Below are 17,134 nucleotides of genomic sequence, written 5' to 3'. Positions count from 1 at the left end.
AACATAATGTTAAACCAATGTGCAAGATGTAGGCTATGGATAGGAGAGTGAAAGGGCTGGTAGTATATATACGTGTAAATTTAATTCTACTCTATTCCTTGGAATCAGATTTGAGAGGCTTGATATATGTCTGAATTTTGTATAACTTACACTGTTTTGATTCATCGTCTGTTATGTAATTTTTCAAAACCTTGTTAATTTAGAAATAGATATCACAGATTACTAGTGAATTTATACAAGCACTATTTATGGCTTTTTGAATTTTGCATTAGTATTTCAAGATGTGTGGTAGAAAAAGAATCAAGTTTTGTAAGGAACAGGTGATGCATATTCTTGCACTTGTGAATAATTTTGTACAGAATGATATAAGCTATGTAGCAACTTTTATGAATATTAACAAGATCTAGCATTCTTTGGTACAGCCTGTAAAACAACATCAACTTTGAAAGCAATTCTATAAATATGGATTTCAAATGCCCTGTTAGTACTAGGTCCTTGAATTTATGTATATGGTAACTTGGCTTAGTATTTTTTTGCACCCTTGATGTTACTACTGGAAATTTTTGAAGAGATGTGGAGAACCTTCAACTGTATACTCTTCCTGATCTGCAAAAGTATTAAAAAATCTTATTAGATGGATCTTTCACTAAGGTTTTTGTCTAAGGTTTACTTTATTTGCTTAAGTTTGGTCACTGTTTCAAGCTTATTTCTCAGGTTTGTGACAAAGACTTAGATTTCTGTTTTTTAAATGTATTGCCTCTTAATTATGTCTAAATTTTTAAATTGAACTCAGCAAAACATGAAATTTAATTTGGCTCAGAATGATGTCTCAGCACGATAATTATTTATTTAATTGGATGCTAACATCCTTTTAATGCTATACTTTTAAATTTTTTTCTGCTTCATCAAACTTGCATAATGCTTGTCTTGCTTCATAATTGCTACCTGCTTTGCTTTAGTTCCATTAGGCATCAGTTGATTAAAATGGAGTCAACTGTAGTTTTCTTGTCTTTTTTTATCAGTTTTTGTCAGAATATTTTTAATCTGTATGCACATCTTCTGAGTTATGTGACATTTACATTATTCTATGGAAACAGCCCCGATAAATCTTTTCTACCTGACAATGATGATGTTTCAATATACCTTTTATACAGTGACAAGAGAAGAACCTAAATTTGATAATGAGATGAAGTTGCTTTTTTTAAAACAAATAATTTTGAAGAGAAAAATAATTTCTTTACAAGAACTAAATGCTTTAAATACTTAGGAATGTTAGCAGAATGTAGGAACAAGAAGAAAATGTAAAAACAACAAAAAAGGAGAATTAAAAGTTGTAACAATGTTGCAAGTCTGTGTAAATGAAGGCTACTCAAATGTGAGAGTAAAAGCTTTCCTTAAGCCTTGTTAAGGTTTCAGGTTCACAATGCCTCTAGTGCTATGTGAGAGTTAATGTATTTATTAGCGATGTCCCTGTTTCTTTCGAATAGTAGCAGCCTGTCTGAGTGCTGAAGCAGACTTGGCAAAGGTGGGGAGAACACATGGCTTCCAACTTTGGACAGATATCGTTAAAAATATCCAACAGGGGCTGAGTAGTTCTTTAGGCATAGATAATATTTCTATGAGCTAGTTCAGTTATTGTCAACTGATAAAATTCTACTATCTTAACGAAGACTTTTATCCCCTCCTCTCCCTTTTTATTTGTTTTTACTTCACTGTAGCAAAACACTTTGTATTGTTTCAAGGGAGTTTTTTTATCTCTGAAGGATTAATTTATAATAAGTTCTTCAAGTTTTATTTTAAGAGTAGTATAAGAAGGAACTGAAAGCTTTTTATCTCTGAAAACCACAATTTTTTAGATATTTTCAGGAGTTTTGGTTATTTTTTTAAATGTAAAGCTGTTAATCAACAGGTATAAATCTTTTATATAAGACTACTGGAAAACAAAGTAGATATATAAACCACATAGCTTGTAGTACTAAAAGTAATCAACTAAATATTTCTAGTGAGGCAACTCAAATTGAATTCTACAACTTTTTCTTCATCAGTGAAGAATTTTAATGAGAAACTGAAAATATCTCTGTTCGATGGAGGAGTGATTTTAGATGCACTTCTTGAAATATTTGATGACTAAAGGGTAGATAGTGGCAGGACAAGGGGAATGGATTAAAACAAAAGGAGGGATGGTTTACATTAGATATTAGGGGGACGTTCTTTACAGAGGGAGTGTTTAGGTGCTAGAATGGGCTGCCCAGAGATGTGGTGGATGCCCCATCTCTGGAGATGTTCAAGGCCAGGTTGGATGGGGCCCCAGGAAACCTCATACCTCGAGGTTGGTGGCCCTGCCTGTGGTAGGGGGGTTGGAACTCTATGATCCCTGGGGTCCCTTCCAACCCAGACCATTCTATGATTCTATGACTAAGGCTGCTCGCTATTACTGGGACTGTATTTTTAATGCGGGTATTGGAAAACTGCATAAATGAGGATGATATCAGATGGTGTGAAATCTTATGCTTGGCAAATTGTTTGCACTTGCCTTTTAAACAGGTAGAGAAGAAAAACAATTACTGTATTGAACTTCTAATTCTGTTGGGGCATAATATGAGCATGCTTGATAGTATTTGTTGAAATTATTTGATAAATCATAATTATATAGCAGGTTTGGAAATTTGGCAGTAGACCTGCTGTCAGAAATACCACTGGAGTTTGTTCCCCAAATTGGTGCAGTTCCTCTTGACCTGCACTGTTTTAGTAAGATCAGTACTTTTAAAAATAATTACCTTATTTTATATTATTGATATGTTTGATTATTCTGTTGCTCTCCAAATATTACCATGTATTCTAACAGGAACTAGAGAAAGAAAGAACAGATCTTATTGAAGATGTGACTGTGAACAAAAGGAGGATTAAAGACCTGGAAGATAACCTTTTGTTCCGACTTACAAGCACTAAGAGTTCGCTGGCAGATGATGAAAGTCTACTAATTGTATTGAGTAACACTAAGAAGACTGCTGAGGAGGTAACACAGAAACTGCAAACTTCTGCTGAAACTGAAGTACAGATCAACTCAGCCCGTGAAGAGTACAGACCTGGTAAGTGAAGACAATGGTGAAAGACAAATGACTGGAGCATATAGTTAAACCAACAGTATTCAGATTAAGAGAAATGGTAAAATGAGATCAGGAAGCCATAATGGGTGAGAAGGATCTGTATTTTCCTGTAAATAAACTGTGTCTGTCTAGGAAATAACATGTTGAGTTATGGTAGAGAAAATAGTCACTGTTAGGCTTCATGTGGAATTTATAAAATGAGATGATCTATTATCTCCCTAAACTTCCCATTGTTGCATATATAAGTGTATCTGTCCACCTAGTCTACAGGGTTAAGAAACTGGGGAGGGCTTGGTTGTTCTTTCTGAGCTGTTAAAATGTTGACACTTTTTATGGACTGTCAATTTGACAGTTATTAGGGTATTTAAGTAACTGTGTGTTTGAGTCCAACACGTTGACATTCTATTAGGGGACCAGTATAATCTTAAATGCTTTTTGTATCTGTTTGGATGAATGCTTTGTTTGTCCTGTCATAGATCCCTAAGTTATTATAGTTATATTACATCACATCATACTTTTGGCTTTTAACTAAGCAGACTTCCCTTTAGCCATGATTTTGCTCCCTTCTTCCTCCAGCTCGCAGCACACGGGGGCAGGGACTGAGAAAAAATGGGGTTCTTGGTTACTTCTTCATGAGCTGTTTTCCTTTTCCAGATCTTAAAACACCACTGCCTCCTCTCCCCTCCCCCCCTTCTTAGCAGACTTCACTCTAGTCATGATTTCACTCCATTCTTCCCCCTGACTGCAGCTCAGGGGGGCAGGGACTGGGAGATGGGGGCTTTGGTCAGTCCCTTGAAAGTTGGTTTCCTTTTTGGCCGGGGCAGGGTGGGGCATTCATTCCACACCCTCCCCCCTGCCGCACCGTGGGGTCCCACCCACAGGAGACAGTCCTCCATGAACTTCTCCAATGTGAGTCCTTTCCCACAGGGCTTTTTCTCTTTATCAGCTGCTCTGCGGTGGGTCACTGCTATGTCAGGCAGCAATAATCACAGTGTGTCTCAGTCACAGTCCTCCACAGGGTTCCAAGCCTCCCCCAGCAAACCAGTACCAATGCAAGTATTTCTCTCTTGTCTATGATTCTCCTCCTGGCTGCAAGTGCTGGCAGGGACTTGTTCCAACGTAGGGTCACAGCATCTTCTTTATGTCTCCACCTGCTCCATCCAGCCCCTCCACAGGCTACAGGTGGGGTCTCAGCATTTCCATGGCCTGCAGGGGGACACTCACTCTGTCATGGGTTTCTCCACGGACTGCAGGGGCATCTTTCTCTCTGGCACCTGGGTCGCCTCCTCCCCTGCCCTTCCTGGCCTTGGTGTCTGCACAGATCATTACATCTCACTCCCTTCTCCGGTGGCAAAATGCAGCTGCTTCCAGCTTTTTTCTCCTATATGTGATTCACAGAGGCGTTATGACCAGCTCTGATTGGTCAAAAGCAACTTTGGCCTTGAATTAGCCGTTGTTTACAGTTTTGAAGCTGACAGAAAACTGTAACTGCTGCTTACAAAAACTGTCCCAACAGCAAAGCTACACAAAACTGCAGCAGTGTTACAATTTAGTTTGTAAAACCGAAGGGAGTGCTGAAGCTAAGTTTAGTCAGTTCTGAGTAAGTTAAATCAATATAGTTGATAAAGCTTTTATATAACTCCTGTACATGTGTGTGAGGAGAAATTTGTTTGGATATCTATACAGTGCTTCTAATCATCTTAATTTTTATATATTCTACTGGTGATCTGAGTATTGCAGTCTACCATCCCAATGCTCTCTAAATGTTGCTCATATTTGCAAACTTGGATTTAAATAGCATGCATTAAATACAGAAAAGTTTAATTTTTTTCCTGATATATAAATGAAGAGAACATTTTAATTATCTTTCTGGACAGTAAAAAATGAAGAACTCCAGGATCTCAGAGTACTTGTTATAGACGTACTTGTTGTAGGGAGTTAAAATTTTTTGGTCTGCATTTCTACTTTGAACACACTCTTGTTTCCTGTCCTTCAGTTGCAACTCGAGGTAGCATCTTATACTTCCTTATTACTGAGATGAGCATGGTCAATGTGATGTATCAGACTTCTCTTCGGCAGTTTTTGGGGCTTTTTGACCGCTCCCTAGCCAGGTAATTTATCTAACATTTATATGTATCCAGTCCTGGAGGTGGTTGTAGTACAGTAAAGATTTGAAGTAAAGTAATGTCAGAAAGAAGAGTGTTTCTTGTTACAGTCTTGCAGGAATTGTCAATTTAAATACTGATAAACTTTTGTCTGTTAGCTACCAAGGCAAAAAACCTTCAAATGTATTTACTGTCCTTAAAAAATAAACATCAGGTAATTGAAAGTCATTATACTAGGTTGATTTGTAGCTATGTGGAAGGGCTTGATTAAAAAGAAATATTTTTTTTATTGTTCCTTCAATCTTAAATTTGTTGCTAGCTTGCTAGTTGATATTCTGTGTGATGTCTTATTTTTTCATGTTTTGAAAATTCTAAATCTTTTTCTCTTTTTCATTGTATTTCCTTTAAAATCATCGTTTTCCTATGCAAATCATTGTTTAGCTGCAGACCTTTCTTCCAACAGGTCTACCAAGAGCCCTATAACTAGCAAGAGAATTACTAATATTATTGAATATATGACATATGAAGTGTTTAAGTATGCTGCTCGAGGACTCTATGAGGAGCATAAATTTCTTTTCACCTTATTACTTACATTGAAGATTGATATACAAAGAAACAGAGTGAAGCACGAAGAATTTCTGATGCTTATTAAAGGTTGTAACTATGTAACCATTTTAAGTAGAGCATATATATTACGGTAGAAAATACCTGATCTGTAGTTATATCTCCTAGCCAACCTGCCGCTTTCTTTTGCACATGGGAAGCCAGTCAATTGAAAAGATACATGCTTATCATTCTGTTCTGATCAGAGGCAATATTGTATCATAGTTCTAATTTATAGAAGCACACAGAATATTGATAAATGTAACTTTGAGAATTGTGAGAACTTAAAGGAAAATTAGGTATTCTTTCAGCTGCTGTTTGTGTCTACTGATTAAATATCACCAGGTGTGTGTTTTACTTACAAGAACTTATGCTAAACAGCTTTTAGTTTATTTAGTAATTGCTGGAAGATGAGCAAGCAAATATGAAAAGAAAATGATACTAACGGTTTAAAAGAACATCAGACTCTTAACTGAATGTGACAACTTAATATCTTTAGTCTTAACTGTGTGTAAACACTGTGTGTCTCTGCTTGAAAACTTGGAGTCATTTTGTCTTACCTTTCCAAAAGACTTAATTTTCCATGCAACGTTTATTTATGGGTTATAACTGTTATTTTTTCCACGTTGAATCTTTTCCCAACAAACATTTATTTCCAGACACATATCACAAAGAAATAGTAAATCCTCAAAAGAGAAACAAGTTAACAAAGATTAAGGTACATCATTAAAAAAAAAAAAAACAACAGATTACAAACTCTGTTTCATCAAAGATGGCTTGACTTTATAAGGTAGAAAACCCCTTTAACCTCACAATTAAAAATCTGGATTCTTGTAGCTTTTGTTTCCTTCTATTTTGAGTTTTCCTTTGTTTAGCTTCAGTTGAATTCCAAGGGAAGTAAATGTACATATTGGCAAAGTTATTACATTATCTACCACAACAAAATAACCCGACGAAGACATTGAAATTAAACAACTTGGGTTTTTTTCCTCCATAAATTCAAGTTTATTGGTTTATGTTAAAAAATAGAATTAGCTTAAATCATAAGCTATTACAGATTTTAAAAGTTATGTTTGAAAAGAAGATTAAAAACAAGATCCAGTTTACATTTTTCAAATAGGTCCTCCTTTCTTTTTTTCTCTTTTTTCTTTTGTTTGGGTTTGTGTGTATGTGTGCTGGGTGTGTGTGTGTGGTGGTGTCTTTTGGGTGTCTCCAACAGTTTTATTATAACTAATTTATAATTTATTGTAGGTGGTGCTTCCCTAGACCTTAAAGCTTGTCCTCCTAAGCCAGCTAAATGGATTCTGGATATGACATGGCTGAACTTGGTGGAGCTTAGTAAGCTTAAACAATTTTCAGATATTCTTGAACAAGTAAGTAAGAGCTTTTTAAAGTGAGTCTCTTGTTTGACAGTAATTGTCTGGTAGTGATCAAGGCACGTGATGGGAAACTGGTTTATTTTATAGAACAGAATGAAACTGACAGTAGGTAGCCACAGCTGTGGCCCTGACTGCTTCGCGACCTGTATTGATAAAAAGACTTGAAAATAGGAAGAGAGTAGAACATTTCACACCCTATATAATTACAGTACTTTCTGATTGGTATACAACTTTCTATTAACCAACTCACATAATGCAACTTGAATCTACTTCCTGTCATTAGACTTTGTTGCATTCAGGTTGTGCTTTCTTACACTGTGTTTTATGACGCTTGTAGTATTTCTCTGATTACATGGAGTAAGAGTTAGGGAAGCAGTAAATTGAAATCTTGTATGAATAGTCTCAATGGACACTAAGTGTATGGTAGCTAGAAGAGAAAGTAAGTAGTATTTGGTATATGTGGAGAGTACTTCTGTACAGCCACCTGAGTAGCCAAAGCGTACCTAGTGTTCTCAAAGCTGTGTCTGAGCCCAGGTATCTATGTTCTGACCTTGCTATGCTGTTATACAATTTTTGAACATATCAGTAGTGGCTCATTTTTTTCAGAATGCGAACGCTTAAAGGCATTATAGCATTCTACTGTTTTGTACTTAAAATCGGAAAGCTTATCCTCTCTTTTTTTAATAGCCTTATGAAATCTGTGTAGTAAAATTGCTAAACAACTGCCTGTGTGTGGGTTACATATCTCTGACCATCATTAAAAGTTCATGACCTAGTGGCAGGTAAAACATGACTTGTCTCTGTTTAGTCAGATTTACTCCTTTGATGGTATAACTGCAGATTTCCGGAGCAGAGAAACAGTGGAAGATCTGGTTTGATAGCGAGAATCCTGAAGAAGCATTGGCTCCTAGTGGCTATGGTCAGTCCCTGGACTGCTTCAGACATCTTCTTCTTATCAGATCTTGGTGTCCTGATAGGACCATAGCTCAGGTACATTTATATATCCAACATAGTCTATTTAGGTGTCGCTAGAATAATAGTTACAGGATTGAAGTTCAGTACTTTTTTATTTAATAGTAAACTGCTTTTTTTTGTAATGGACTTTAAGCACGCATTTTATGAAATTCTTTTCAGACAATTTATGCATTTGTTACAAGGGCAATGTTAGCAAAATTACTCCAATTTCTTGAAGGAATACTGGCCAGTGATTTTACTATGGAGATAGGATTTCATCTGGAAATATATGTGTATGTGTTTCCTGTTCTGCTTTATCAGTTCAGAAGGTATTTTTCAATGTCCTTGCTGTTACTACTCACTGGAATTGTAGAATTGTCCTCATCTTAAGATGAAGTAATATCTCATTAAATCAGCTGGCTGAGAGAAAACAAAACACGAAAACAATATCCACCATAGAAAAATTTGTACTACGGTGTGATAGAAAATTTTAATGAAAAGCCAGCTGTTAAGAAAGGAGAGAAATTTAAACAAATAATTAATTAAGTGTTTAGACCTATTTTTAAGAAAAACTTTTTAGGAGCCTATTTTTAATCTTTATATTATTCTCCAGTGCAAAAGAATTAAAATTACGCAATTGTTGACAATTTCAGAGCAATGTTTGCCAATTTATTGAAGTGTGAATGCATCACTTTAAGTGTGGTATTAATTTTATGGATGCAAACCAAATGGCTGCACTATGACTGAATTCAGACTAATGGGGGCAAGATATACGTTCATGTTACGATGCTTTTATGTAAACTGATAATTTCTCAAATGTGAAATGCTGCATATCTTTTGTATGTGAGAAGTAACCCAGTGATATTAAGGGGGACATTGGTCTAAGACAAAAGCAATGTAATCAGAACAAATACAAGAAAGATCAACTCTGACTGCTTGAAAGAACTTTTCCTATTTCTTAGTAGAAAGGAAAAATAATCTAACAATTTTCAAAATAAATAAGGAATAACAGAAATGGTCTTTACGTATTGCTCTAGAACTTCTACTTAGTGACAGTTATTTTCATCATTACTACTATTAATTCATTTTTAGTTTAAGCACGAAGGTGGGAAAGACCTAGCACTTCTGAAGTGTATTTTCCATAATTTCTTCCCTTTTCTCCAGAATATGGAAAGAAAAGCTGAATTTTAAGGTCAGGAGTTATATTATGTAATGGATATAGAGTCTTTAAATCCTTAAAACTTTTCTGAAGTTTTACTAAGATTATTATTTTTATTATGCTGCAATGACAGGTATTATGTATAAGAATGTGTGCAAGTATATGTAATGGAATAATTATTTGTAAAGTTTAACTGATCTCAAAGGATGTAAGAAATAACAGCTTCAAAGACAGTATGATGTGTTAATGTGTAAATTTGTTTCAGCTTTTTGTTTCTGATATAAATTTACAGCAACCTTTGCTCTTCAGTTTTCTTTTTGGTCACATTTATACTGGGAAGATAACAGTATTAAATTACTATGTCACAACTTAAATTTATTTTCTTTGATGTAGGCAAGAAAATACATAATTGACACTATGGGGGAGAAATATGCAGAGGGAGTCATCTTGGACTTGGAAAAGACATGGGAAGAGTCAGATCCACGAACTCCTCTCATAGGCTTTCTTTCCATGGGCTCTGATCCTACGGACTCAATTATTGCTTTGGGAAAAAGACTGAAGGTGGAGACACGTTATGTTTCCATGGGCCAGGGCCAAGGAATCCATGCTCGTAAACTTCTACAGCAGACGATGGCTTACGTAAGAGACAAAAATCTGTATCCTTTCTGTATCTGTATTAAACACTTAGAAATGACAGTCCTGTGCTGAAATAAAGTTGCTTGGTGTGCAAGGACATATATTTATTTCTATAAATAAGTGTCCTAAGCAATAGAATGGTCTTTTCACAGTCATTTAATTGGCCATAGCAAGCTTTTTCATACTGTAGACACACCAGTGTTTTTCATGTAAAATGGTGGTGTTTTACGTTGTTGACTGATGAACACAGATGAATTGATTGTTTGGATTGTATGAATATTAAATATTCATTGGCAAGCATTTCACAAGAGTTTTAAAATTTTCTGGTTTTAGTAATGCAAAAACATTTTAAAGATGAAGATTAATCCCAAATACACTATTGATAGTTATGAAATCTTGAGAAAAGCGTGGCTGTATACCAAATTATTTTGTATTGCTGTAGCCTGAATTTTGAATTGGGATGAGCGATCTGATAACACAGGCATTTTGCAAGTGAAACATGGAAGACTTAAAGAATAAAATTTCCTGTACGAGAAAGAAAAGCTGAGATGTTCCAGTTTACCATGCTTTGCCCATCAGATGGTAGTACTCCCATGCTGAAGTGAAGTGACTGAACAACTTGTGCTCCTGTGTTAGGACCTTCTTCCCTATCTGTATATCCAGTTTTCCTATGACTTTGCCTCAGATTCTTGTTTGGCAACTTCACATTAAGAACTAATTAGCAGATCAGATGGGAAGAAATATTCAGAAAGATAGGGAAGAGCAGCTCCTTTTGTTTAGCTAAGGGAAATATTACTTCCCCTTACTGTCTCACATAACCCTATTAATGAAGAGGCTTGTGAGATGTCTATACGATAATTGATATGAGAGAGCTTGATATCTATTGACTGCTAGCAGTAGATTAAGTAAGTACATACATTTGGTTATTTTCCAAGCCTGCGTCCCTTGTAAGGAACAAGGTTTAGCAGCTTGTTCTATGGAGCTACTTCTGATCTCCCTTATGTAAATCAAGATTTCTAAATGTTTATCAGCACTATAGTAACATTTTAAATGTACTGAAATAGAAAATGTAGGAACTACTTGAAAAGACTAGATTGGACAAGTAAAGACCACTTGTTTAGGTGATAAAATCAAACAAGTCGACAGTGCTTCCAGAAGGCACAACCCACAGGTTAGCTCATATGATCTTTGTTTTGGAGAAAAAAAGTACTTTGAATACTTAGAATATGTACCATTACTATGAATACTGGTCTCTGTACTTGAAATGTACATGAAATCAAATTGTTAAGACCTTGTTTTTTATTTAGTGAGCCAGTAGTATGAAATTTCTTCCTGTAACAGTTCTGGTAGGCACTTCAAATGCTATAGTTTATCTGTGTTGGCTGTGTTCCTAACCTACCACATAAACAGAATGATTGTAGTGATTTCTATTTGTAAACAATGTTGATATCATTATAGTCTATTGTTTTAAACTAGGGAGGCTGGGCACTTCTGCAAAACTGTCACCTTGGACTTGACTTTTTGGATGAGTTGATGGACACTTTAATAGAGACAGAGACTGTCCATGAGAGCTTTCGACTATGGATAACAACGGATGTTCACAAACAGTTCCCCATCACCCTTCTTCAAATGTCTATTAAGTTTACCAACGAGCCACCACAAGGGCTCAGAGCTGGACTGAAGAGAACGTATAGCGGTGAGTGCTAGGGTGGTAATGATTTAAAATTAAATTTTGCTCATTTTTAGACTCTGGTGTTATTGTGTGGTCATGTTGTAGCTGTTTGTAGTACATGTGAGGTACTATGAGGAATGGACCACAACAATGTAAGAAGACATCTAGATCTTGAGCTAGACATTGTCAAAATTAAAAAGAAGAGAATATCTGCTGAGGGTCAATTGCCAGAACTAACTGAACAGCAAAAGAAGAAATGCTTTTTTTGTTTTCTCAAATGCTGGCTTCTAATATCTCGGTTCAAAGCGTTCGTATTTTTTATCTACTTGTGTCTTGTGGCAGAAAAGCAACATGTTAATCTTTGCTGTTTATTAGGTGCTCTTTACATGGCAAAAAATGAAGGTCGAGGAGTATATGCAGAAAACTTAGTGGGAATTCAGCTATTAATAAACTGTTGGGTTTTTTCCTGGCATTTCCTGCAGAGAACACTTTGTGGACAATAATTTACACTTGGGAAAGTCAAAGGGCTTACCAAATATCTCTAGGAGTGATGTTGTAGCACTGATTTGAAGTTTTGAAAAATACTATGACAATGTGTCTTATAAAGCCCATTTACAATCAATAGGTGTCAGCCAGGATTTACTAGATGTCAGTGACATGGTACAATGGAAACCAATGTTGTATGCTGTGGCCTTTCTGCATTCCACTGTTCAAGAAAGACGCAAGTTTGGAGCTCTGGGTTGGAATATACCCTATGAGTTTAATCAAGCTGATTTCAATGCTACTGTGCAGTTCATTCAAAACCATTTGGATGGCACAGATGCCAAGAAGGTAATTAATATTTTTGTGGGGAAGGTGGATTAGGATGGTGAATCTTTCTAGGAGTAGTATGTATATACCTAGTTCCCAATAACTAAACCACAAACATTACTTTAAACTATTCTTTTGTTTCTTTCCACAAACATTCAACATTACAAGTATGCGTGTCTGTAGAGCTGCAAACTCAAATTAGACTTTTATTCCTGTGCATATTAAATTTCTATTAACCTACAGATTAAAAAAAACCAATCACCCACAGCTGTCTCCCCCAAGAATTTCTGGAAATATAAATCTTCGAATTATAGATCTTCTTTTGAATGCTAATTATTGTCAGTTAAAAATGGACTACTGTGATTAAAATATCCTTTTATTTAAATCTGTTTTGAGTAAAAATAATAAGATTTGGCTCCTGCAACCTGTCTTGTCACTGAATTCTATTTTGAGAAATCCTTGAATGTTTTCTGGGAATGCAGTTACAGAAAAAAAGAGTAGTAAGAAAATAACTTTCTTTGAAAAGGGAAGGAGAGGCAGGACTTGGTGTATCACCTGTTCTTACTGAGGGAGATGTAAATAGGGGAAGAGAGGGTTAGCTAAAGTCAGTGCTTTCTACTTGGTTTTAGGGGATCTCCTGGAGTACTGTTTGTTACATGATAGGTGAGATCCAGTATGGTGGCCGTGTGACAGATGATTATGACAAAAGGCTCATGAACACATTTGTAAAAGTTTGGTTCAGTGAAAATACATTCAGTCAAGAATTCAGCTTCTACAAAGGGTACAGCATACCCAAATGTACCGTGGTGGATCAGTATCTTCAATACATACAGGTTGGTAAATGACAGCTTTTTAACACAAAAAAACCTAATTCATTTGTTTATCACAAGTTCCCAAATCCCTGTATTTTGTGTGAGCACCCCTATTTGTCTTTTATTGACAGAATATTTATTGCATGTAAATAAGCATATTTATTTCATGGGCTTCTTTCGTGTGCTTGCTTTTGACGTGTTGTGGGTTTTTTTTCTTTTTAATAATTATGTTATAAATCCATTACCAGTTGTACTCTTCTTATATTTTATTATGTAGAATCTTCCTGCTTATGACACACCAGAGGTGTTTGGTTTGCACCCCAATGCGGATATCACATACCAAAGTAAACTTTCCAAAGATGTTTTGGACATTATCCTCAGTATTCAGCCTAAAGATAGCTCTGGTGGAGGAGGTGAAACCCGAGAGGCAGTTGTAGCCAGGCTGGCTGATGATATGCTGGAAAAGCTTCCTGATGATTATGTACCATTTGAAGTGAGTTAATTAAACTCTGTTAAAAACATTTGTTCCATTATACATATACATAATGTATATTAATATATATTTATAAATATATAGTGTATATATTTATAAAATTACATTAATTTTTTCAAAGCGTGTCTGAATTCACTCATACAGGCAGTACTTCAAAAACATTTTAAAGTCTGTCAAGACTTAACATTTATGATGAAGTCACTAGATGTGCACTGAAGTGCTTTTGTAAGAGCTTTTTCAAAATATTAAACCACTTAATGCTTATGTTGTCATTTGCACTATGGGGGAAGTAGAATCACCAGCTTTTATCTGAGGTTGTTGACATTGTAAACAACTTGATGTCATGTTGCAAGTGTACTCGTGCTTCTAAAAGTATTACTGCTTTAACATATTTATTACTTTGGGATTCAGCTTACATCCTGAAGATATTTTTAGGTTACTTTCTTCTTCAGTGAAATTAATGCTGAAAAGCTTGTCAAGTGATAGCTTTCATTGATTGAAACCTAGTGTTATTATCTCAGGACTCATATTAACACATTAGAGCCTATGTAACTATGTAGTGGACACCTGCTGCCTTGCAGCGATTACTTTTCTGAAATAGCAACTTTCCTTCTGTTTATGTGGAAGATGGAATGACTCTCAAGGTGAGAGGATTTTCTTACACTCATTACTAGATATATGGATAGTCTGATTGACTGTATTCTGTGTCCCCATCCTGGAGACCACAGTTTAATTGAGAGTTTGGACAAGTTCTGTTGTTTCTGGGTCGTTCGATAGTTCTTCTCTTTCCTTTAGAGTCCCGGAATGTAGGATGCTGACATTACAGTTCTTTGCAGGTAAGGCTGTTATAAGCCTCAAATAAATGAGAGGAAAATGCATGTAAAATAGTTAAGATTCCTATATTCTCTCTATCAGGGAGTGTTGATCTTTTGTGTTTCATTATATTTTAAAAAGCTTAAAAGCAAAATTAATATGTCATTAATACAACATTTACAACACTTTTGTTGTGAAATGGATGTGAATCACCCCGAAATGTCATCAGAAAAAAGTTCACACCCGTGTTTGTACTTTAACTGATTCCCATCTGCTCATCTAGGCAGTAAGATGTTTTATTAATTACATAATTTGTCTGCCATCATCTTCTTAAAGAGAGTGGAACCTCTTAGCCTTAGTCTTCTGCCATTTAATTGCTCTTTAATGGAAGTTAGTATGAAGAAGACCTGATACAAAGCTAGGTGCTTTATGAATGCTAAATTTATCCTGTCAGAATACTGAGCTATGAGAAGGAGCAAGGAGACTTATAAAATCTGATACCCTTTTTTTCTGTTTCTACACGGTAATAAGTTTCCCTTATGTGGGCTATGTTTATGAGTATATGTTCTCTTCAGATCCCCATGTCTTACATCTGTTGTTTTATGTTTTCTGTAGCTGGTGTTGTATTACATAATCTACCTTCCCTCAAATGGCATAATAATTATATTTTGTTTGAACAGATGTGTTAACATTATATGTGTTAGGAATACTGGTAATCCATCAGTCTTCCAAAGATGAAGTTTTTGACCTTTCTAGGAGCCTGACTTTCCAAAACACTGAATCAGGTGTCTTACACCTGCAAAAGATTGCAATTTGTTGAATTTCTCAGAAGGGTATTACTTCAGTGATTGGTTAAATCTCAAGGTAGATGTTAGTCCAGTTCTCTTCAAATTTGCTAAACATCTCCAGGAATAGGTATCTGGCTTAATAAAGACATTTATTACATAGTGTCATTATACAGGTACAGTTAGTCCTGTTAAGTTTACAAGAACTCTCTTTGGGCTCATCAGAAGTGACAAATTGAAATGTAGTTTGTGTTAATAAAAGTGAATGTAGAGCACAAAACCTTTTCATATAGTGAAAGCTATTTAAATTCCTTTTCCTGCAGTAAAATACTAATAAATAGGTTATGATGTATTATATTATGCATATTACTAAGAATAGGGCTGTTATCCTGCATAGGATTCAATAGCTGTTATATATAATTTTTTTCACCTACCTCCCAATAGGACCATACTGACAACAGATTAACTAGTTATGTCTATACCATTGTAGTAAATTTGTTAGCTTTATGTTTTTGACTAAAACTATATCATCAGGTTTTATTAGGATACAGGAGTGCCTGGCATAGTGATAGTTCCCAGGCATTGCTGACAAGTAGTACTAGTGCTCTGAGGCAAAGTGGCTGGGGCAATCATTCTTGATTGGATTGTATAAAGTGGACCTTGGGAATTGTCTGTTGAAATTAAAGCTGAAATCCTTGAAATGGGGTATGACCTGCATGCTGTTTAATTGATGTTAGCTCACAGAATAGTATAGGGACTAAACAGTGAGTTAAACTAAAAACACAGCCATTCTGAGCATCATAGATTTCTCTTGGAACAAATCCTGTATTTCTGTCTTTCAGAGGATTCAAGGTAGATGCCAAACTAATCATTTAACTTCCTAAATAAAAGTATTATGTCTTAAAAACTGTATCAGGGCCTAACCTTGACATAAAGCCGCTTCTGGTTTTTACTTCTTTTGAAGGATCTTTGGTTTTCTACCTACAGGTAAAAGAGAAACTAAAGAGCATGGGACCATATCAGCCTATGAATATATTTTTGCGACAGGAGATTGAACAAATGCAGAGAGTTATTTCCTTAGTGAGAAGCACTCTGACTGACCTAAAGCTTGCCATTGATGGGACAATTGTTATGAGTGAAAACCTAAGGGATGCTTTAGACTGCATGTATGATGGAAGGATTCCTGCTAGCTGGAAAAAAGTAGGTGTACATCATTTATTTTGTAAGGAAAAAAATATTCTGTAGAGCCAGATTAAACTGCTAGACATGAATACATTTTTTTCAAATGTGAGTTAATCAGGGCTGTGCAACTGCTGAAGTAGATTTTGAGCTAAAAAGCCCTCTTTCATTTATAAAAATAGAAATGAATTTGGGACATGCAGGTATTTCCTAGTTTAACAGGCTGTTGCATATTGGCAGGGTAATAAATAATAAAATAGCACCCATACTGGTAGTGGACTACACTGTTACTATTCCTTGATATTAAGATTTATAGTCTTAATCACAGAACAGAGCTAGGAGGGACCTCTGAAGATAGCGTAGTTTAACCTTACTTCTAAAAGCAGGGTGAATTAAAGCAGGTTATCCAGGACTCTAGGGAATCAAGAGTCCACAACCTCACTGGACAACCTGTTCCAGTATTTGATCACCTTCACAGTAAAAAACGACAAACCAACTAATGAAATGAAAACCCCTTAAGTTTAAATGGAATTTGCCACATTTCATCTTCTGGCTATTGCCTCTTCTCCTATCATGGGCAAGAATCTGGTTCCATCTTCCATTCTTCACACATGAGGTATAAACATT

The 17,134-nt window shown here is 35.6% G+C and overlaps 1 protein-coding gene across 1 annotated transcript in view; it reads left to right on the top strand.

The window, feature by feature from the left end:
- The window catches only part of DNAH5 (dynein axonemal heavy chain 5), a gene marked incomplete at both ends in the record, with an annotated part of 131,271 nt that overhangs the window by 109,879 nt on the left and 4,258 nt on the right, over nucleotides 1-17,134 (top strand). Inside the window, 11 exons of the mRNA XM_084260383.1 lie at nucleotides 2,846-3,089; nucleotides 5,104-5,218; nucleotides 5,676-5,866; nucleotides 7,067-7,188; nucleotides 8,035-8,184; nucleotides 9,701-9,946; nucleotides 11,420-11,639; nucleotides 12,241-12,446; nucleotides 13,055-13,258; nucleotides 13,515-13,730; nucleotides 16,316-16,528. Coding sequence (XP_084116509.1) covers nucleotides 2,846-3,089; nucleotides 5,104-5,218; nucleotides 5,676-5,866; nucleotides 7,067-7,188; nucleotides 8,035-8,184; nucleotides 9,701-9,946; nucleotides 11,420-11,639; nucleotides 12,241-12,446; nucleotides 13,055-13,258; nucleotides 13,515-13,730; nucleotides 16,316-16,528 — 2,127 coding nt within the window. The remainder of the gene's footprint in view (nucleotides 1-2,845; nucleotides 3,090-5,103; nucleotides 5,219-5,675; nucleotides 5,867-7,066; nucleotides 7,189-8,034; nucleotides 8,185-9,700; nucleotides 9,947-11,419; nucleotides 11,640-12,240; nucleotides 12,447-13,054; nucleotides 13,259-13,514; nucleotides 13,731-16,315; nucleotides 16,529-17,134) is intronic.

Source organism: Gallinula chloropus, assembly GCF_964237585.1.
Source record: "Gallinula chloropus genome assembly, chromosome: 2".
Classification (NCBI taxonomy): Eukaryota; Metazoa; Chordata; class Aves; order Gruiformes; family Rallidae; genus Gallinula; species Gallinula chloropus.
This window is presented reverse-complemented; position numbering and strand designations above follow the sequence as displayed.